Below are 23181 nucleotides of genomic sequence, written 5' to 3' on the forward strand. Positions count from 1 at the left end.
GTCGAGATGTTTGTACTTTTCTGCACGATCATCTACATACAAATATAGATATATATATCTATATATATATGTATGTATGAATGTATATACATACATATATATATATATATATGTATATATATATCGCATGTAAAGCGGGAGACAGGTTGAATCCCGGTGGAGGCTGGAAGTATTTCCACTGTTCTGGATTTTCCAACTCACTAAAATTTCAACTATATCAAGATAGATAGATATATATATCAATAGAGGGCGCGCTTTCAATTGGCTACTAATCTCGAGGATTAGTAGTTATAGATTGAAAATTTTAGGATGTGGGTGCAAACAAGATCACATTTCACAGCAGAAGTGAATACTGCGATAGCCTTAAGCAGGTTTGCTGTACTACTACTGCAGGGGTCTAGTAGGGCGAAGGTGGAATGCCATAAGAAACCACTACAATTGGTAATATAGGCCCACTACCCCTAGAGTCTCTGTGGACAAAATGTTCTCCACGTATCACGTTTTTGCTCAAATAAATACGCAAGAGAGCTACTACTACTGAAATAATTTCCATTATTCAATTTTATTCATTCTTATATGTGATTAAAGACTTATATGGGCATTAACAAAAAGTTACTTATGTGTAGTAGAAAAGTGTCTAATGGTGATATTGAATAAAGCACAAAACAACGTTGTTTTCTATAGGACGGAAATACAACGGTGAAAGTATCCTTTCTTACATGAGGTGGGTGGTGGGTGGGTTAGTTGTACTGTTATACTTACAACATTACTAGGCTTAGATGGCGTGTGCAGGCAACGGCATTCTATGACATAAAATATAATATTGAACTTATACTTACACAATATATAAACTTGTGGTATTATTTTCAGGGGATAAATATAAAGACGGAATATTATATTTAAATAAGAAGTAAATAAAGGTAACATTTAGCATGACGTCATATTCCAAAAGGTGTATGTTCAACAACGATGCCACGAAACAGGCAAGTTGGCACGTAGCCCACAGCCTATACGTTCGATATGCTGCTAATTGTTTAATAAGTTAAAAATATGCACGGTCGGCCTACTTTGGTTATGTTATTGTAACCAAGTGACCCACCGTTCATCTCATTGCAGGTAAATTTGCAAGACTGATTGTAATGTTAATGCACCCTCTAAACTGGCTCAGAGACAACTTATACATGAATGTTTTTAACTGACATACTATTGTTCATAACTTACTAAATTGTTTATAACTAACATACTATAGACAGAAGGCTTTATGCATGATTGGTCACCAAACTTTGACCCTATTTAAAATCAATACACATATAGAACAACAAACTGCCTCTTCCATCATAAAATAAAGCCATAGTGACATCATCATTAGAATAAATTAGCAAATTTGTTTCTTTTTAAACAATAAATGTCTGCAGCAATAGGTGTAAAAGCAATTACAACGCCGCGGCAATAAAACTCTTTAGGTACATGAACCATAGAATAAGATATAAACTAGACCAACTCATTGCTACGTGCTCGGTGATGAAAGCGTGCCAACAGGAAACGGCTTTGGCTAGTCTACTTCACAGCGCCATTATCATAGTAATAAATATAATATGCGAAACAAGAATACGACTGCATATGGCTTAAAGTATGACCAAGAGTAACAACTATATCGCGAAAAAGTAATACACAAAACATAAACAAAAAGAATAAGTTCAGAAAAGAAAACTACAAAGTAAACATGGACGTCTCCTCCTACGGTAATAATAAGGCACCTTCTATAGATCGCAATCGAAATCTGTATCACAAAGATTCCCTTTGAAGGAAGATCATCAGTTTCACCTATATGAGAACAAAACATTATTAAAGGCAAATATTTGACAAACTGAATTCTAAGCATATAGTCCTCTTCACACTGGGACTGTGCAGACTGTTTGATACTGACGATGTTTTTTGCCAAATGCGTCGATACTAAAGTAGGCTATATATATTTTGTGTTTGTGTGGAGTCCTACAAGGGTTAGGGTTTGGCTGCAGTGGCTGCTACAAGAAGAGGTGGAGAGCTGCACTCTTTCCAATTATTTACTTAGTCCTGCTTCAAAAGCACTCATACTGATAGTATGAGTAGTATGTGTCATCTTGTTTCTATCATATAAAGGTTAGGAACTGTTTTAACTGTCAGTACGAGTGCTTTGAAACATGGTAAGGGAGGACAGTGTAGAGCGGAAATTAGCATAGCATTAAAATTGTCACAATTGGCTGATTTACTTTACACTGTTATGAATATTCATAACTGGCATTATAAATATTCATACTTTCGATATGTTTTACGTTATAAATTTGTCGTGGTCTTACAACACTTGAATTATGCAAAATACTCAAACCGAAAATGACTTTATGTTCTTATCATTGGAAATCAGCTTTCCCTTTCAGTTTAGAATTTATAACATTGTATGGTTAAATATTATACAATGAAGTGGAACATTCACAGTAGAGGAAAACAAACACATTAAAACACTGAACTTGAAAACCATCAATCTCAAGTTTCAAAATTGACGAAGATTCGTCAGCTTTTAACATTTTGATTGATGTTATTAAACGTCTAGATGACGTCATCTTACATTCATCTGCCCATCATATACTATCTCGACCTATCAACGTGGATCATATTTGGAAAATCAGTCTTTATAAACAAGCTAGTTTAAACTGTTGGGATATTATACAAAGGTTTCATTGAATTTACTTCTGCTCAGAGGCAACCTCTGATAGGCCATTGATAGGCCGATTATGTTATGTTCAACAGGCTGACACCATTGGTTGCCATAGTTTAAGGCGTTTATTCGGAAGACTGTCGTATTTAAAAAAAAAAAAAAACAGTAGAAAAAATTATATCTCTATGTACAATATTGGCAGAAGTATTAAAATGTTGTGCTAAATCAAGGTGAAACGTTCACCACTTAACAATGAACACTTAGCAACAATAACGTGTGTGGTTCAAGGCCACTGTTTATAAGGTGGAACACAAACTCCGCTCATATTACTTTTGAAGCTTGTGGTCACGTGATTTCATCATCACAAGGCCATATCTGTGGTATATGTGATTAATACACGGTGACTTGTAATACATTCATAGGACAACTTCGACGAAGAACATGATTTGACATAGTTTCCTTTGATCCACATCCCAGATATACAATTCTTCCAGAGCACCACGGTTCACAGATAAAACATAATTAGTAGAAAATAACTTGGAGCAAGAAATGTTTACAAATCCGCAAAATGGATTAGTAATTCGAGTTGAATTCATGGACTAAAATGATATCACAAATAGGCAACTTAGTTTGTAAGCCAGTGGGTAAAGAACTATATTATAGGTATACATCGCAGTCGGGTGAAGGATCGGATGGGCTGGAAAGGCTTTATCTGGCTTTATCTGGTTTAGTATTATCCAACTTGGGAGTCGAATGCGTGGTTGTGAACATTCAAACTTTCACTATGTTACGAGGAAGACTGCCACCCGTCTGGGTTGCTCCAACGTTTGGCTTTGATACGGTTACTGTAGTGGAAGGTGAGTTGTTACCATTTGAAATCGGCCTTGTTTCTATATAAACAAAGAAAATGCACAGGATATCGGTATGCCAGATCGTTTATTCTTGGTATGAAAATTATCATTACGTAGTCTTAATTCAGGTAGACATATATAACTATGTTACTCGTTCGTGTTATGTTATCGCACTGGCCTAGTGAGATAATCATACAGCGCCTGTAACAGACTGAGCATTTCCCTAGGGTCAATATATATATATATAAAATATATATATATATAATATATATATATATACATATAATATATATATATGTATATATATATATATATATATATATAGTAGGCAAAAATATTTTGGTATCAAGTGACATTTCGGATTATAAAAAGGCATTTCTTTCTCATATGATCCTGATACGATATCATGAAGTTCCGCAAATGAATGCTTTCCTTAATGAGCTATTGTGCTTGACAAGATGAGATATTTTAACACTCAAAAGTGACCTTTGACCTCCACATGAAAAATGGGTTAATGTACACACAGACTGAGATAGATCTAGCTAATGAGTGTAAGCCTTAGGTTCAACAAAGCCTATGTAAATTGACTTATCATATTGCTTATCCGCACACGACCTTTGACCTCAGCCAAAAACAATAGGGCTATATATCAAGTACAACAACGCTCAAAAGATCTGTTTCTTCTTGCGATATAGCTTTTAGAAGTCAAGCATAACATATAGGTCAAATATAGCCTTAAACCACCGTGCACGAGTACTTGAATGTACCATTCGCTGGCTTCAGAATAACGCATTTGAGAGTTTGCTCGCTCAAATTATTGCAGATGTACAGCATTGTGACTGATTAATCTTATATGCATAGTTACAACTTGTCTTATCGTATCCCTATAACGCATACAAAAACACCTATCTATGGCATACCTCTATTATTCCCGTCGACACCTCCCTCGCTGGTACTTGGAGATGAAGATGACCCATTCGCCGATTGGCTGTTTTCATGTGGCTGTCCCTTCACCTGAGCAACCTTTGGGTTCTGCGAGCGAGTTAGCAGAAATGACTCATTCGTCTGCATGACTTTATGGGAGTAGCCAGGTTTTGGTGGAACGCCGTTAGCATGTGAAAGGTTCAATAGAAATGAATCATCCGTTTGTATGGCTACACCTCCAACCGTCACTATTTCATCACGACAGTTGAGAGCAACCACGTTCTCGACACCAAAAAGTTCTCTGTAAACAATGAGATGAAACAGTTCTTACGTCATCAGTGCCGTATAATAATGATCATAATATTAATCATGCTTTATCATGATATTTACCAACGAGGGAACAAATGAAATTCTTTCGTAATAATATTACAAGCAAGAAAACGCCGTTGTTATTTAATAATATTCTACATTCATTCAATCATTGATTTCACCAGGTAATGATAGATGGATTGATTAGTTCATTCATTTGATGGGCTCTAAAAGTGTTTATTGATAGCAAAACGTTTTACCAAATGATTTCCTGACCTACATCAAACAGTATCTTCTCTAAACCAACCTGTTTGGTCTCTTCTTTGGTTGACATTTTCTGCACAGACAAAATAATAGAAGAAGGAAGATCAGAAGTGCCACAAGCCCAGCGATCACTATTAAAATAATCCGTGCGGTCTCTGAGGAAAGAAAGAAAATATTAATACTTTATAAAACCGTGAAAATATTTGTGATAAAGCTACATTTCATTGTATTGATCAACGTTGGATACAAGAAAGAAACTGACCCAGTGACCCCGCGCTTTACGGTGAATGCAATTCAAAATACCAACGTACAATGTTTTGCATTGTGTGGCTTCGTTTTAACCCTACATTGGTTTCACCGTGTATGATAAACTTAATACATTTGCCATGAAAAATGAAAATTCCATCAAAGGTAGAAGGTTTCCACCTAATGCATGGAGCAACACATTTCATCGGACAAATTATCGGTTTCCTTAATCATTTGACCCCTCCTCAACCCCCCCCCCCCCCCAAACATCGATACTATTCCATCATAAGGCAGCAGGTTTCCACGTGACACGCAGTTTTCTTGTTATTTCCTTGACGTAATGCATGGATCAACTCTCAGCTTTACGATGGAATTACCGTACCTACATACGTGCACACGTTGTAAAAATGTCGTTAACCGGCATCCGTAGTGACATCGTTTTTTGAGCCGAATTTCCTTTTTCATTATGCTTTTAATCTGCTTTTCAAAGCTATTTTTCAAAATGGTTGTAATAATGATAACATCTAAAGACTTCTGAGTGGTATTTTTGTTTCCTGTGAAATCGTCTCGCTGAGATATTAATGGACGAATTTCCCGTACGTTTTCACGGTAGGCCCCTCCGTTCAAGGTCAATGGACGACTATAACATTAGGTCCAAAATATTCCGATTCTGGTCCCCGTTTGCGAATTCTACAGCGACAAATCCTCGCTACGTATCTACGGTGTCTTCTAAACGACGTCATCGTAAACAATGTTTTACAGCATCGATAAGCTCTCTGTTGTCTTTTTAAGTCATTTTCTAATACTTTTCTACGATTATAAGTGTTATACGGGTAAATAACCTATGGTCGTCGTAAACTCAACAACCTCAGCTCTCATCCTACAGCAAGCAATTCGCTCAACTTCTTTTAAAACAGTTGGAAAGTGTCATAGTAATTACTATTTTTTTCGTTCTTATTAACTCAACTTGATTAACACTCAAAATAAAATGACAAAACACCCCCCCCCCCCCTGCTTCCACACAGACACTCATGACTTCTAATACATTCTCTTTTTTTTTCCTTGGAACATGCTTTGCTCTCCCTTGGTCTGTTAAAACAATAAAATCACTTAATATGTAATACAATTTTATCTTTCAATGAAAGCAATGTATAGCTGTATAAAATATACTAAATCACGAAGCTTGTTTTAAATAGCATTAATGAAATTGAATCTACGTTTTCCAAATGGAATTAAACGTGTTTAGTTTTTAATAAGAAATTATAAGAATCTGTTCCTTAAAGAATTGTCTAATGGGTCTTTTTTTATTTGTGTAACTACACCTTAAAACAATAATCGAGAACAGCCATTAATAAACAAAAAATATTCGAATTTTCTTCTTGAAATTTCATTGGACAAATTATCGGTTTCCCTGGTTACACCGTCATTTGACCCCTTCCTCAAACCCCCACACACCGATACTACTCCATCATAAGGCAAGAGGTATCCACGTGACATGCAGTGTTCTTGTTTTTTCCTTGACGTAATGCATGGAGCAACTCTCAACTTTAGGATGGAATTACCGTACATACGTGCACACGTTGTATAAATGTCGTTCACCGGCATCCGTAGTGACATCGTTTTTTGAACCGAATTTCCTTTTTCATCATGCTTTTAATCTGCTTTTCAAAGTTATTTTTCAGAATGGTTGTAATAATGATAACATCTAAAGACTTCTGAGTGGTATTTCTGTTTCCTGTGAAATCGTCTCGCTGAGATATTAATGGACGAATTTCCCGTACGTTTTCACGGTAGGCCCCTCCGTTCAAGGTCAATGGACGACTGTAACATTAGGTCCAAAATATTCCGATTCTGGTCCCCGTTTGCGAATTTTACAGCGACAAATCCTCGCTACCTATCTACGGTGTCTTCTAAACGACATTATCATAAACACTCTTTTACAGCATCGATAAGCTCTCTGTTGTCCTTTTAAGTCATTTTCTTAATACTTTTCTACAATTATAAGTGTTATCAGGGGCGGCGATCTGTTTCAAATATTGGGGGGGACATTTGCTTGGATGCAGGCGAATTACTATCAAAGCGGAGCGCCACCATTGGTTGGCGCGCAGCGTACAAGAAATTTTTTGGTTTTGATAGCCCCCCAGATCACTGGAAATGGCACTTCTCGGGCTTGAAAATGACCAACCAGATGTACACTTTTGCCTGAGAACCAAGTTTTACCTAATAGATTTTTTTCTTCATTCATCATACCTTTTTTCAAGATTGTCACCAGTCACACATCATGTTCGACCTCATTGCATCTCCTGTGGATCATTGCTTTTGTAGGTAATTCTACGTAACGCCCCTTAATACCCGTCAGCCCCACTTTTCAAGGTTTTAAGCCCATTATTTGTTCAGAATTTGAATAATAAATTCACTTCAAAACATACCCATAATGTTGCACAAAATTTAATCTATGGACAACCAATATAGAAAACCCCCCTCAACCCCTAACAGACCGGTCAAAATTGCACGAGTAGAGGGAAGTATGATGAAGAATGTTGTTCAAAGAATTTTCGAAAATTCAGACACAGTTAAATTATTGAAAATATTGAAACCTCTTATAACGGCTACTATAAAACTTTGATATCATAGAAAATACCAAAAAAAATATGCTCGAGGGGGAGGGCGGTCTCCACCCTTCACCCCCCCCCCCTCCCTTGGCTAAGCACCTGCGGTTAGAAATCTTGTAGGAAACAGGCCAAATGGAAACCCAGTGAACCCATATCGATGTGGATCATATGTGTGATTGTACGTACTTACACTCATACACAAGATTCCAACCAAATTTCATTACGGATGCGGTCCGTCTAGCTATTCATTTCGAAAAAAAGTAAAAACTACTTTCGGTCATATATAGTAACAAATTGTGACATGGTTAAACAGGCGCCTTGTGAGGAATTTGCCAAGGGAGGGGCAAAGCTTGTACCTAGACTATCTAAGCGTAGCGCCACCATAAGTTGGCGCGAAGCGCAAAAGAAAATTTTGGCCGAAAATGCCTCCCAGATTGCTGGAAATGGCACTTCCCAGGCCTTTAAAGTTGCATCTAAGCATTTTCTATTTTGAAATTACTAGCGATATCATAAATGATACAAAACATATGCTTAAAAAAAAACTATGCCACCAAATATTGGGGGGGATATTTGATACTATATCCCCCCAACAAAAATATTGGGGGGGACATGTCCCCCCCGTCCCCCCCATGATCGCCGCCCATGAGTGTTATACGGGAAATAACCTTTCTTATCAATAGCTTTAATGAAATTTAGTCTGTGAGTCTGTGAGAGGTTAATAGTTAACAACACCCTTGTATGGGCAGTTGACTAAGAGTCACTACAGGCGTAGTACCAGTATAAAGAAATATATAAGAAAAGGAAGTTTTGGAAGTCAAGTAATGCACATGATTATTTATACATTATAAATTAAATGAGCTGAAAATGTTAAGTATTGACTGCTTTTAGAGTAGATGAGACAACAGTGAAACGTTTTTACCGCCACAATGCAACCAATGTATTATCCGTCCGATATGGGTTTTTATTGAGTAAGTTCTTAGTTGCTAAATACCATGACATATTGAGTATATGCGTATAATAATACCTCTGGTGCTTGGATAAATATATATGATAATATTCATGCCTTCTATACATTTTTAATTTGGGGGCACGACGAAAGTTTTAATAATCGCCTCTGTCATCTCCAACTAAAGTTCCTCCTGCACCAAGAAACAACGGGAATTTTGCACTCAAGTTAGGGTATCAATGTGAAAACTATGTGAGATCCTACGATTCCCTTCGTCATATGGTGGTGTGTAACAGTTTGATACCATGCGCATGGCACATACACACACACACACACACACGCACACAGTTTATCAGTCCTCTCGTTTACATTGGTCATTGGAATCAGTCTAAGCTATTAGACCGAATTTTCAGTCTCTTTAAAAGAGTGAAAGAGAGAGAATGAGAAGAAGAACGACTCACCATCCAATCTTCCATCGGTAAATTTACAATCGTTGCCGGAGAAGCCTTCGGGACACCTGAAAGAGTAAAAGATACATTATCTTCATATATATTCCATAAAAAGGATTCATTTATATATGATAAACATTTAATTTAGTCCTGTTTTTATTAATTGAAAGAATAATATGAACGAGGCGTTGAAACGCAAACAACATGAGAAACTCACTCGCATCGTATGACATCTGAGAAAGGCATGCACGTTCCACCGTTCAGACAATATTCGGTATTTTCATCGCAGGTCGCCGTACAGGAATGTCCTTCGCCGTTGCAATGAACACCAGTGGGGCAGCCCCTATCGCTGATATTGCAGTAGTTGTATGCATACATTCCGCCTTGAATAAGAAGAAACGACAATTAATTTATATATCTCGTGATTTCATAATTAATCAGCATATTTCAACATGTAATAAAACGAACAAACAGTCCTCGGAGTATCACGTTGTAATAGCCAATCAACCTGATTAAATATAACTTAACTCAGGCTCTCACTACCACTTTAACGATGATCATCAAAACCACCCATTAACACCTCTATCAACAATACTAAATTAGCATCACTACCATTGTTATTAACACTGTTAACACGTACCAACATCACAATCCGCACCCCTACCAACACCACGTCATCGCAAGTTATAGCACTGCGTATACACTACACCATTCTGTCGCATAACCGCACTCTACGATATCAAGCAACACCACTATTGATGATAGTTTTATCGAGTACCGCTTTGGTTTATTGATGAAACACTATAGGTTATAAAATCGATATAGTGAACCTCATGTTCTTCTACCTCGAGCTTGCTTCTTCGTCGACTGTTCATGTTACATAACAGGCGCGTATCCAGGATTTTCTAACCCGGGGGGCGCGAACTACTATCTAAGCGGAGCGCCACCATCGGTTGGCGCGCAGCGTACAAGAAAATTTCTGGTTTTGATACCCCCCCCCCCCCCCAGATCACCGGAAACGGCACTTCTCGGGCTTGAAATGACCAACCAGATGTACACTTTTGGCCTGAGAACCAAGTATCTCCTAATAGTTTTTTTTTCCATCCATAACCTTTTTGAAGATTGTCAACCCGGCACACGTCATGCTCGACCTGCTCGCATGTCCTGTGGGTCTTAGCTTTTGTAGGTGATTCTACGTCGCGGCCCACAATACCCGTCAGCCCCACTTTTCAAGGTTTTAAGCCCCAAATTTGTTCAGAATTTGAAAATTCACATTTCTCGTGAATAAACTCGCTTCAAAACATACCCATAATGTTGTACAAAATTTCATCTATGGACAACCAATATAGAAAAACTACCCTCAACCCCTAACAGACCGGTCAAAATTGCACGAGTAGAGGGATGTGTGATGCAGAATGTTGGTCAGAAATTGTCGAAAATTCAGACACAGTTAATTTATTGGTGTACAAATATTAAACCTCTTATAACGGCTATTATAAAACTTGGTTGAAGGAAATGAAAAAATAGCAGATATTTCCGAAACCGAACACTACACACATAGGCGTAGGAGGCGCGGCGGCAGTGGCGGAGCTAGGGGTATTGGTCAGGAGGGGCGAGAATGGTCTGTAGGGGCGCTTTCGACACTATCTAAGCGGAGCGCCACCACTGGTTTGCGCGTAGCGCACAGACAAATTTTCAGTAAAGATACTCCCTAGATCGCCGGAAATGACCCTTTCAGGGCCTGGCTAATTTGCAGATAAACGAAGAATAGGGTGTCATGGCCAAATTACACCAACAAAATGTGAGAAATGTCAATAAGTAGATGAGAGCGCAATAAAAAAGTCAATAATCTAGAATAAGTAAAAAGTGGTAAAGAGCTGAAAAAGGCGCCAGCAGTCCATTTGAGTCCGTCAGGGGGCGCATCCGCCCCCTGACCGTATGGACGCTCTGCCACTGCGCGGCAGGGGTGCAGCCCCTAATTCGCAATTACTAATGTAAAAGAGAGTTTTGACATAATTGGACCTCCATGCTTTTTATACATCTACATGAGACATGTCGTTGTTTACATTAGCATCCCGCGGTATACTGCGTTTTTGGTTATTTTTTCAGGCAAGTCGGACAGTTTTGAGGATTTTCATCCTGGAACGCCATTTTCACGCTCACTGATATGATGTGATATCTGCTGTTTGCGTTACAAATTCGAACAGGCGCGTGGCGAGGAATTTGCCAAGTGAGGGGCGAAGCCTGTAGGCAAATTATCTAAGCGTAGCGCCACCATAGGTTGGCGCGAAGCGTACAAGAAAATTTTGGCCGAAAATGCCTCCCAGATGGCTGGAAATGGCACTATCCAGGACCATTTGTTAGCGCGAAGCGTATAGGCAAATTTTGGCCGAAAATGTCTCCCAGATCGCTGGAAATGACACTTCCCAGGCCTTGTAAGTTGCATCTAAGCACTTTCTAGTTTGAAATTACTTAGCGATATCATTTAAAAAAATGCTAAATGGGGGGGGGGGGCGGTCGCCCCCATCCCAAAATGCGTCATGTTCCCCGACGACACGGTCGAGTTCGAGACCAGCCACAGTTGGTTTCATAGCACAATTCTACACACGCGTTATGATAGACCATATATAGTATATATATAGATCATTAGTGAGAGAGGAAAATGGAAACGTAAAAAAAAATGGAGTTGTCGGTGTAAGGGGTAGGGTGAGGCACACTTTTACGAAATCATTGATCCGTCACTGGTTACCCTTCAGCGCTGTAATGATGTCACTGTTCCTCTTTCTCTTCCCGGTGTCTTCGCGTTTTCTTTTATTCCCTCCTTTTCTCCTTCTTCTCTCTTTCTTCTTTTTCTTTTCCCTTCCTTCCTCTCCTCCTCTTTTTCCCCTCTTTTTTCCTTTTTTTCTTCTCTTTTTTTTCTCTCCTCTTTTTCTTACCCGGGGGGCGCGCGCCCCCAACGCCCCCCCCCCTGGATACGCACCTGCATAATGAGTAAAGTAATAACATCTTTAAACATGTTATTCGAATACGTTCTCCGATACTCACCGTCATTGTTCGCAGATACTGCGAAATTATCTACGGACAACTCTCCAACAGAACCAGTTATCTCGATTAACTCGTACAACATCTTGAAGATTTCTTGTTTGGTCGAATCGTTTAACTTCTGGTTGAAATGAAGATCAATAGTGACAGACACTTCCTCCTGCTTTCGAGGGCTAGATGGCGAGAGAACGATGAAATGTAAGCAGAAATGCCAAGAGGCATTTAGTGATTTCTTGCCATATTTAACAGTCTATACATATTATGAGAACATTAATTGTAAACGGTGCACATGTAGTCTTAAACTTAACAAGGTGGATACAGAAACCAAATATGAAGTCAAGCCAAGCTATAACTCTTGGAGTTGTCGTGTTTAGAATGTTTCAGACTTTCACCAGTGCTGACCTCAAAGTACCTTGTCCTTTTTTACTTCCGCAGAAAGCAACAACTATAGTCTTCTTTTCAGTAAGGCGGATACACATATCAAGTGAGTAAGTATAAATTCATGATTTGTTATTGGAGTAATCGTGTTTGAAAGAAAGGACCTCTGTTGACCTCAAATGACCTTTGACATCCGCAGAAAACAGTAGGGATCTTCTACTAAATAAGGTCAGTCAACACACTGAGTATATGTTGTAAATCCAGGGGCGTATCCAGGATTTTCCAATAGGGGGGGGGGGGCGCCAGGCATGAATGATCGCCGTCCTGGGGGATGGGTCTAAGGGGAGGGGTGTACAATTTTTGCTTTCAAAGAAGGGCTGAAATGCAAAATGGTGTCATATGCATGGGCGGCGATCCGTACTTCCCAGGAGGGGGGGGGGGGATATGACCTTGTTGACTATCTAAGCGTAGCGCCACCATAGGTTGGCGCGAAGCGTACAAGAAAATTTTGGGATTAACAAACCCTCTAGATGGCCGGAAACGGCACTTCCCGAGGTTTCCAAGCGGCATATACCCAACTTTAAAATAGGGATGTCATGTCCGAAATATCTCATAATCAGGATCCAAAATACTTTTTTTTTAATTTCGGGTGTTATTTTGGGAAAATTGCCCCTGTCAATCTTGTTTCAGGCGCAACGTTAGAATGTTCGAGAGCTCTGTTATATTATTCGATGAAGAAAATGGCCTCATGCAGGCTATTATAGGCCTATACACATGCAATACACAATTACACATAGTTACATTCCTAGGTACCGATTGCTAGGGCATCCAGGTGAAACGTGTATTAAGCATTACCCTGGTTACATGAGATTCTCAGCTGTTCGAGGGAACATGTACGTGTGTAGGCCTACTATAGGGCCTATATGGATACTATGAGGGTGCATATATGTACTATATCAATACCGTGGGCGCAATAATACATTTTGTTGTTATAGGGCTAATGAAGCCTACAGTCAACTATTTTTGCTTTATAAAGACGCTTTATTTGAAAAGATCGCACTGCGTTTATGGTAGGCGAGAAATGAAGCTAAAAAAGAGCCGTACATTAACGAAGATGCATAAATGTAGGCATGAAAATATTCTTATCCCTGGCATTTGGTGGGGGGGGGGATATGGTGCATTACATCCCCTCCACCCATTTTCATGGGGGGATATATCCCCCCTCCACCCAGGATCGCCGCCCATGGCCATATTTGATCCATTTTTCGACCTCAATAATAAGTAACATTTCCAGTAAATATGGACACAAAATGCACAATTTAGTATGGCTGGCATGTCATTTAGTGTTTATAGTGATAATACAAACACAATTACCATCTATGTTTCTAAAACTATTATGCCGCCGAACTTCGCCAGAACCTTTTTTTGGCAAACAAAACCTAAAGCATACGGGAGGGGGGGGGGGGGTTGAGCGATCACCGACATCTCACATAAAGGTCGTCATCAATTTTTTTTTTTTTTGCTAAACTTTTTTTTTTTTTGGTGACGGCCAATAGGGGGGGGGGCGCGCGCCTGTTGCGCCCCCCTGGATACGCCCCTGTAAATCCAAGCTTTACTTTTGGAGTTTTGCAGTCATCACCCTGCACCAAAGAAGTATCAACCACACCACAGCTTTTAAGTCTGTAGTCATCAGGAACGCATGCATAAGTAATGTGTGACTCATTTATCATATAAACTGTAGAACCGACACCTGTTAGCAAACATCACCCAATGAGATGTGGTAAGGTAATTTCAAAGTTGCGTAAAGAAAACCGCAGTCTGTATATCAGCTCACCACTGCAGAACCACAATTTGGTTAACACTGAAAGTTCAATCTGGTTGCAAACTTAATGAGCATCGGATCAGTGAATAGAGAAGAAGACTCGAGATGACCGCCCCATGCATATTCATAAAACGCATAGATAGGCTATATATATCGTAATTCTAACTTCTTGCCCAAATGCCCAATTTGAAATCTCTGATATAAATAATTAATTAAATATCGTCAAACTTACTTAAATGACACTAATTCAACTTTCCGAAAGTAAGTCAGGTTTCTCGACAGATACCCGCTGATCTGTTTGAAAAGAAATAAAATATAAATAATTCGTCTATTTCGTCCAATGGCTTAGATGACGATTCTAATACAATTGTAACTGTCAAGCACGGTTGTGGGTTTAAAGGTCTTCAATATTGGCTCCGAAAATGCTAGAAAGTCAAATAATCGCCACTGATGCTCAAACTTCAACCAGCATTTTACTACCACCGTAGAAGTACTTTTCCTGAATGAAACATTTAAATAATTTAACACTCATCAATGACTGGAAATTAAGTTGGAATTGCAGAACCACCCGGAAATCAGTTCTACATAGTTTTAGTTTTAGCATACCTCCTACATTAAGAATAACGTGTAACCTTTCAGCCATCCTCCCTTACTCAACTTCTCGCCGATAGCAAAAGAGAAGCCCCTTATTCACAAATCTACCTAAAAAAATTGCCAATTTGTACAAGCCAACAGTTACCGATATCAGTTTCGATGTCAATTTGATTGCCCGATAATATCGGATAGAAAACAGACCCGAATTATAGTATATATATATTTAAGCGGGGTATGTGTGACAGTGGCTGTGTGTTTTAACACAAAGAAACACTGACTTTCAGAGAATGGACCACGCATTACTAGCTGCATGCAGCGCAATTAATTGGACCAACAACTCTCCTGATTGGACAATAGCCATTGACATCTGAAGATGTGCCCCGGGGGAAATAAGGACGTGGTGCCAACAGGTTTATCCCAGCTTCCTCATAAATGTTAATAATTGACAGGTATTTCAATCGGAGATGTTATCAGTTATTCGTGTACCTCTCTTTGGATTCATTGATAAGTAACGCAATACAACTTTTTCTTTTCGGACCATACTGAACAGAGAAAGTGTAAATATGCAGAGAACTATGGTAGATGCATATGATGGGATAGGGTAGGATAGGATAGTATAGCGACAAAATAATTTGTCCATGTGTTTGTAAATATAGCTGCTTCATTCTTATGTATTATAGTGGATGTATGGGATGACACTTTTCCCATTGACAAAAAGAAAAAGGTTACTTCTATAAATGAACCTAGCGTTACAAATTCTAATTTCTAAACGAATAAGGAACACGAAAAAAAAAAAAACACGTTGTTCCAACTCCCATCTTGATATACCGTATAGCTTGTGCCACTATAGTGAGATAGGTAAGAAAGTTTGAAATGTCTTCCTTCATGTGGTAAATATAGCCTATTGCGCAAATAATTTGAGATGTCATATATTCATACGAAAGGCTGCACAGAAAACTATCGATTGAAGCAAAGAGCCTGCAGACAGAATCATAAACTCTCACTATAGTGGCCGGCTATTTGTATGTCCATGACTAAGGCCTTAAGAGTCTGCATACCCGATTAGTGCAGGATTATGGGCCTTTTCTTCCACGGACCGGATTGAAACCTATGGCGGGCCGAATTAGGCCCACAGGGCGCCTATTGAGAAGACATTTCATTATGGACGCCAAATAAAACTGTCTTTATTTTTCGTTGTCTGATATTGACGCAATTATTGAAAGCAAAAATGTTATTCTTATAAAATTATACTTGATTTACCTCATGAAGTTGAATTATTTTCCGATGATATAGAACCATTTCCAATTTCATAGACAAAAGCAATTGTTAGTCATGTATAGTCCCATGTATAAAATAAATGGATTATTATACACAAGGAGCTGGTCCATAAAGTGACTAATATAACAATATTTTAATTTGTCATCAACGGACGAAGATTATGACGCTGTAGGCCATTGGATAAAATCGTGCTTCGTCTCACACGCTCTTTATCATTTCTAAATCTCAGGACTTCCTTATCAAGTTATATTTAAGATTTATGTTATGAAGCCCTTCATACAGAGTCAAATTTTGAATGTGTTTCTCTTACTATACAGTTTACTGTTTCATACTCAAATTGTTTGTTACCTCAGAGGCGATTTCATCTTCCAAGGCACTAGAAATATGAGAAACAGTCTTCTTCAGGATAGTAAACCGGATTCTGATGACGTCACCTGTAGACAGATCAAACAGTTTAAATACGTCACAGAACATTTGGGCGCAAGAATTTCCCCAAAGTTTTAATATGGCCACCGATGATACGTCGCGATCTTCATTATAGCTGCTGCCATCCGTTGTTTACAGGTGCTGCTTATAAAACATAGGAGGTGAAATATTTTCTCTTTGGTGTAGATTTCATGCTAGAATTAAGCAACGTTGCTTCTGTAAATGATGCATGGTATAATATTATGAGAATATGCAGACGAGATTCTCAACCTATGACCACGGATGACTTTTAGTAACCAGTATGGGGTTAATACAAATATGATGAAAGCCCGGTAAACACAGCAATTTCTCATAAAGCAATAACCATTCTAGTAGTCTCTGGAGCTATCTGAACTTCTGAAGTTCATCCAAGCTTTACTTCTGGCGTTTGGTGTTATCGACCCTCATGTGACCTCTGAGGTATACAAACCCTAAATGATTTTTGTATAAATGTACTTAAGTGTTCCACATACCAAAGACTCAGGTTTATTTAAATGTTCGCTTTGGAAATTGTTATGATGACTACAAGGTTGTCGGAATTTGAGGTTTGACTTTATATTGACCGCAGTGACCTTTGACCATAATGGCAGATATGAGATTGATCAAAGCTAGAAGTTTTATGCTAGGTTGTTTTCACGGTATTCAGATTTGGCCTAACGTATATATAAACGTATTCAATCAGTTGATTTAACACGTGTATATTCGAATTAATACGCGTATTATACCCGAGTTCATACGTGTATATATTCGAATTAATACGCGTATATATTTCGATTTAATACAACCATATAAATCGCCGGCTTTCTAATTGGCTGCAATAATATGTACGTGTACATATCTATTCGATTTAATATCTCTTCGCTATACACTGGTGAGTATTCACTGGCAGGAATACATGTGCATATTGTGGCTTGGCAAGAGGGATTGTAGTAAGGACACCATGAATATTACGAAAAAGAAGCCTTCAGGCACCAACAATATACACAATAGTATATAAGTAACCAGCCTATACATGTAAACTATAACGTATAGTTTCACGGCGTGTCTTCCGCAATATATATAAAGTATAAGTTCACCTGGTCGAGTGTCTGGTCCAACGTCTGGTCCATTGTCAACCACCTCTGTTGCGAGTACTGTAACTTCTGATGAAAAGATGTGAAAATAATTGAAAGTATGCATTATATGTAGATATAGGGTTTAAATTTATTTAGGTTGTTCGCTTGATTTATCTGCATTTCAAGATCCATATATAGCTACCATGGGCGCAACCAAACACGTTTGTTTCCTGGAGTGAGGGGGGGGGGAGGAGGTTCCCCGTCCCCTCTGGCCGACAGATAAATAACAAAAAAATCCTAGTGTATAGTTCATAAAAATACAACATGTATAATTATGTGCAGTACAACTTATACAGTCGGAAATTCTTCAACATTGTCTCATAAGTTGCAAAATATATAGCACCATTTTAGTTTACATCTCTTTAGATGCACCTTCCATTTTACAAAAAAAAAAAAACCATAATATACATTTTTTCGGTCAATTGATTTGTCATTTCGCTTATGCTACTTCTTATGATAATTGGAAACTCCATACATAATAATTCTTGTAAGCATTTCTGTAGACAAATAATGATTTCTATAATCATACTGGCAGGGATCGATAAATAAAAACAATTACTACATGAAGTGGGACCGTCTCTGTGATTTTCATTCAAAACTGTTCTTCCGTTCGCTTTGAAAGGCTTTCAAAGTTATACACGGTAAACGATATAAATATAGAACCTACATGCAATGAAAGTTATACACATAACAAGCTATGATTATAGACTCACAGCGGTGTTGTAGTATTTTAATTTTCCATTGCCTCCCGAACTTCATTCACAAGCCAGTAATTTAGTCGTTTATAGACGTTCCCGACAGCACACCAGGGTGCACCAACGGCGCCCCATGAGTAAATCTTTCAAGGTATAATAACCAGGGTATAACATAATATGTTGATATCGTCAATTTGAACGCTGTTGGTATCATCAGGTACAGCAGATGACGTACGGGAGCGCATTCAAATACGTATACAGAACCTCTTGGATGCTAATATTTTCCTTTAAGCGAAGCTCCATATCATTGAATTCATACTGTGCCGTGACAGCTGCAATAGCGTAACTATATGACGGGGAATGCTATAAGGTACATCAAGAATGTAATACACAGCAAACCATCTTTGCAGAAACGAAAATAACGTATTGATCAGGATGCTAATGCATAATGAACACCTCCCACAAACATGTTAGGATAAGTTTTCCCCTATTGGATGATACTGGGGTTTTTATAAGGGTTCGTGTGTGATCAGAAATCGGAGGGAACTTGCCATGCCCAGGCTAAAAGTGGCATCACTGCAGAACTTACATACATTTTAATACTGCAGCACTATACAGGCTGATGATTTTGTGCGGGTCTGATCTGGGGATCGGGGAGCGGAAATTTTCCGCCTCTTTCAAGATGTATGGGGGTAAAGGATTGAGGGTGTAGACTTGTAGTATCTGATGTGGGGATATGGGGAGGGGGGTGCAGGCTACATATAATCATTATTATTAGGTCTATGGGTGACTTTTCTTTAAAAGGTATCACCGAGCTGGAAGTGTTTGTTTACATTAATTCCCATTCTTCACTTTGGAGTTCTTTCAAATATTTCTATACTGTACTGTTATAAGTCCCGCTTCAGAGCACTCGTAGTGTCATTATGAGCTGCAGTATGAATATTATGTTTATATCAGATAAGGTTAGGAACTGTTTGTACTGCCAATACGGGTGCTTTGAAGCATGGTATTGGAGGACAGTTTAGAGAGGTATTAGCATTTGGGATATTGTCTCAACTGACTGGTTTCTATAGCAATATATTTCTCATTTAGGATCAATAGGTCTATAGCCTATATGGAATGTATACTGAGATTTGAGACGATATTTTGGCAAGACTTTCTATACTATGTTGGTCCTGTAAGTGGGCCTCATTTATAAGGTATGACAGCAAAGCCATCACGAACAGTTTAACCTAATTCCCATGTCTCCATTCCTCGATGACGTCATCAATGTGTCTGCATGGTACTCACATTACAACAGGTTCTATAAAGGTATACACGTCAGGAGAGACGCTTCCGACATGTGCATGTTTACCAAAACACAACCCATATCGTATCATTGTGACATAAGCGGTGCATAGGTGATATCTCTGTAAATGATCTTAATGTTCTTTCACCAAATGTGGGTTAATGATAAAGGTAAATAAATCAAAGAATGATTTCATTCACTTTTAAATCTTTCGTCGCCCACACACTTTTCGTATACATAATATTAAATACAGGCATGTCTATTATCTGGAAAAAAAACCTCCGAACTCGACAAACTTGAAGGTCTGCATGTCACCCGTAATACTTGAAATAAAACTAGGCTATAGACACTATACAGTCGACAACCCTAAGGAAGTATATGTTTTGTAATGGAAAGTAAGCATCGGAAAAATGATCGATAGCCGGCCTCGGTACAGGCCCATTCAATTCATTGTCTTCTAGCTGGGGATTTTAAGGGGGTTATGTGTGGGGGGGGGGGAGGTGAGGTGGGAGTAGGTGTGGGGAGGAGTTACAAAAATAGCAACCAAAATAAGCACACAATGTTTAGATGCTTATGATTTGCCTTTTATTCTGATTTAAACTTCAAAGGTCTCTGAAGAAAATATGTCGACTAGTTTTCTGTTTTGAGGGAGACTGATAACCTGATTGAAAAATATACATGATTCTCTTCAGTGAACTCAACATGGTAAAATCGGGGTTCTACATTATTCGTCACCTTCTCCACTGGTTTGGGCCACTGTGTAAATCTTACACAATGTACAGTAATAAATAGTGCACACTTAGAACTGACGTTATAAATTACCGTGAGGTGGTCAGGACAATGACTGTCTGTTTATAATATCAAGTTTTAGCGTTGGTCACGTCCGTCAAGTCCGTCAAGCTCACATTTAGCCTCCAGTTATGAAGCACTTCCATAACGAGTCTATTTTCATTACTTCGCCGCAAAAAATTGTGGCGCTCGCTACCAAAATGCGCCCTGCGGGGTTAGGGTATTTAGTTAGTTTTATGCTATTTATCAACACAAAACAAAACCCATCTGCTGTCAAAATACCACTCACCGGCCTCCATTCAATAGGGTATACGGTCTCACAGGGTAGAAGGACTTGGCTAATATGGGCAAAGACTTTGTAGTTCCATCAGGCAGGGGACTGCTATTCTAATGACAACTCCCTGGTTCAATATAGCTATTATGTGTACATATGTCTTTATCAAAGGCAGCTCCCAATATACAATTTGGGACACACGTCAGTTCAAACAAACATCTGCATGCAAGCTTTAGTGCATGCGTGCTATAGCCTACCGGGCTAAAGGTATAGGCTAGGGCAACTCGATGATTTGAATAGACACAACTGTATAGTATTCTATTGTGTTGCATTATTGCCCCCCCCCCCCCCCACCGCATACACACACTACACGGTAAGGTTCCTAACGTTTTGAAAAGTATTTTCCTCGACGTTCTGACTCTCCAAAGTATTCACTGAACGTGAAAGGTGCCCAATAAGACATTGCGAGGAAACATGCTTCAGAGGTTGCAACAAATTAGGAAGTTTGACCTTTGAACCTGTGCGATCATTATTTGACTGTCTAGCATATTTACATATACTACTGACCTTTAATTCTCTGTTTTTGTTTTTAATAGTTCCCTATAATTTAACGTAAGGTCAATCAGGGTCAATTCAACCGCTAAACTCAGTTTTTTAGACTAAACATTGGGAGGGGTGGAGTGGGAGGGAGAATGGGGTGCGGGGTTGGGTTGTATGGAGACGACGGTCCGTGGGAGGGACGGTGGAGAAGGAGGGGATGGTTGGGTGGAAGGATGAAATATCAAAGTCCAATGCAACTGAAACATCGCTATTGGATATAACCATGCACTTTAGGTAACACGGTATACTACGATATAACATTGTAACATCGAAATTTATAACTATAAACTTCTCATTCACAAGAGAGATGAACGTGATCTTGTATCAAATCACCTTGTGTATAATGTACTATATAGCCTATTATTAACGATGTACCCTTCATGCCCGTAAATCTTATTCATTGCGTGCCTTCGACAGACGGCTTTATCTACTACAAAATACATTTAAAGGACTCTGGTAAAGGAGACACAGTCTCCTAACTTTCCTCGGGAGGAAAACACCTACACTGAGTTGAATAACTTATAAAAGTTTGACTTACCAATCAATGTATCCGTTGTCATGTCCGCTGTGGCGGTAGGTACAGTGCTCACTCCTATGAACAAGAAGAGTAAAAGTGCAAATACTAAGTATTCACAAAGATGTCCGCAGAAATGACGATCCGTAATTGTCTTCACATGAGCCATTTTGTATTCCTTTTCTTCTTCTTCTTTTTCTCCTTTTTAACCGATTTGAGAGACCTTGTAATGTTTTCTCGCCTCGCCCAATCTAAACGAGGGCTCTGTTTGTAGTCCCAGATATAAAACCAAACAATATGGACATTAAGTGTATGCAGGTGGAATTCGATTGAGACAACTGTACCACCAACGTGTCAAGAATCCCTCTATAAAACGCTAATAACTACGATGATATCGCGTTCTATCATAAGATAGATATGTTGTTGTACACATGGAATGTGGCAGCCCTGATGTTACTGCGTTATGCATGCAGAAATCCTATATATTCTCCACTGAGACCTCTGAACGTTCAAGTGGGGTACTATACACAAGTTGTCAGACTGATTTCTGGTTGATTCTGCTCGGGGAGCTGACCTTTTCGTGGGCGAGTCAGATGCAACTTGACACCATCGTAGCACAGTTTATACAAATAGCTCTTTCATCCCATTACGCGGACAGTTAAATCGCTGGGGAAAATGGGAGATTGTTTTAGGGCGGGGCACTGTGAAAATAGATAGATGGTGACAAATGCGAACTTGAGGTAAAGTGTCGGGGAAAGATTGTTTGCAGAGACAGAGGTGAGCGATGTTCTTTATCTGAACCGGAAGAACCTTATCGGTGTGATGGGTGTTTCATGGATCACTTGCGGTTCTGGAATTCCAGGGCTTAAGAACCAAACTTTCACCGTTTAAAGCCCAAATGGTAATTTGACCTGAAAGTCTAAAGTAGGTAAGTAACGTTTGTGTTGGAGAAGAAAGGGTTCGGCGGAGCGGAGGGTTGGAAGGGTGGGCGAGGGGTAGAATGTCGGAGAGGAAGGCCGAATCCTCCTCGTGGG

At 39.0% G+C, this 23181-nt stretch overlaps 2 protein-coding genes across 2 annotated transcripts in view; one reads left to right on the forward strand and one right to left on the reverse strand.

Moving 5' to 3' along the window:
- The window catches only part of LOC139967018 (cilia- and flagella-associated protein 337-like), a 31911-nt gene extending 29039 nt beyond the window's left edge, over positions 1 to 2872 (forward strand). The window contains exon 31 of the mRNA XM_071970618.1: positions 1 to 2872. The gene's annotated coding sequence lies outside the window, so the exon portion shown is untranslated.
- Positions 536 to 23033, reverse strand: LOC139967019 (uncharacterized). The gene is made up of 10 exons (XM_071970620.1): positions 22172 to 23033; positions 17949 to 18014; positions 16756 to 16841; positions 14768 to 14829; positions 12339 to 12508; positions 9511 to 9676; positions 9306 to 9361; positions 5084 to 5195; positions 4464 to 4768; positions 536 to 3582 (listed from the first exon to the last, which is right to left on the reverse strand). The coding sequence occupies exons 1-10, from the start codon at positions 22314 to 22316 to the stop codon at positions 3464 to 3466; spliced, it is 1287 nt and encodes a 428-aa protein (XP_071826721.1). The 5' UTR covers positions 22317 to 23033; the 3' UTR covers positions 536 to 3463.
- Positions 23034 to 23181: the final 148 nt, after the last annotated feature.

This window comes from Apostichopus japonicus, chromosome 4 (genome assembly GCF_037975245.1).
Source record: "Apostichopus japonicus isolate 1M-3 chromosome 4, ASM3797524v1, whole genome shotgun sequence".
NCBI lineage: Eukaryota > Metazoa > Echinodermata > Holothuroidea > Aspidochirotida > Stichopodidae > Apostichopus > Apostichopus japonicus.

What these genes read in the sequence shown, in the direction of transcription:
- LOC139967019 (XM_071970620.1), bottom strand. Translation starts at nt 22,316, where the DNA reads ATGGCTCATGTGAAGACAATTACGGATCGTCATTTCTGCGGACATCTT. An exon ending in AGTATCTGCGAACAATGACG is followed by an intron (nt 9,677 to 12,338) that starts GTGAGTATCGGA and finishes TTCTTATTCAAG; the next exon opens with GCGGAATGTATGCATACAAC. An exon ending in TGTCGACGGGAATAATAGAG is followed by an intron (nt 3,583 to 4,463) that starts GTATGCCATAGA and finishes TTGTTTATATAG; the next exon opens with AAACAAGGCCGATTTCAAAT.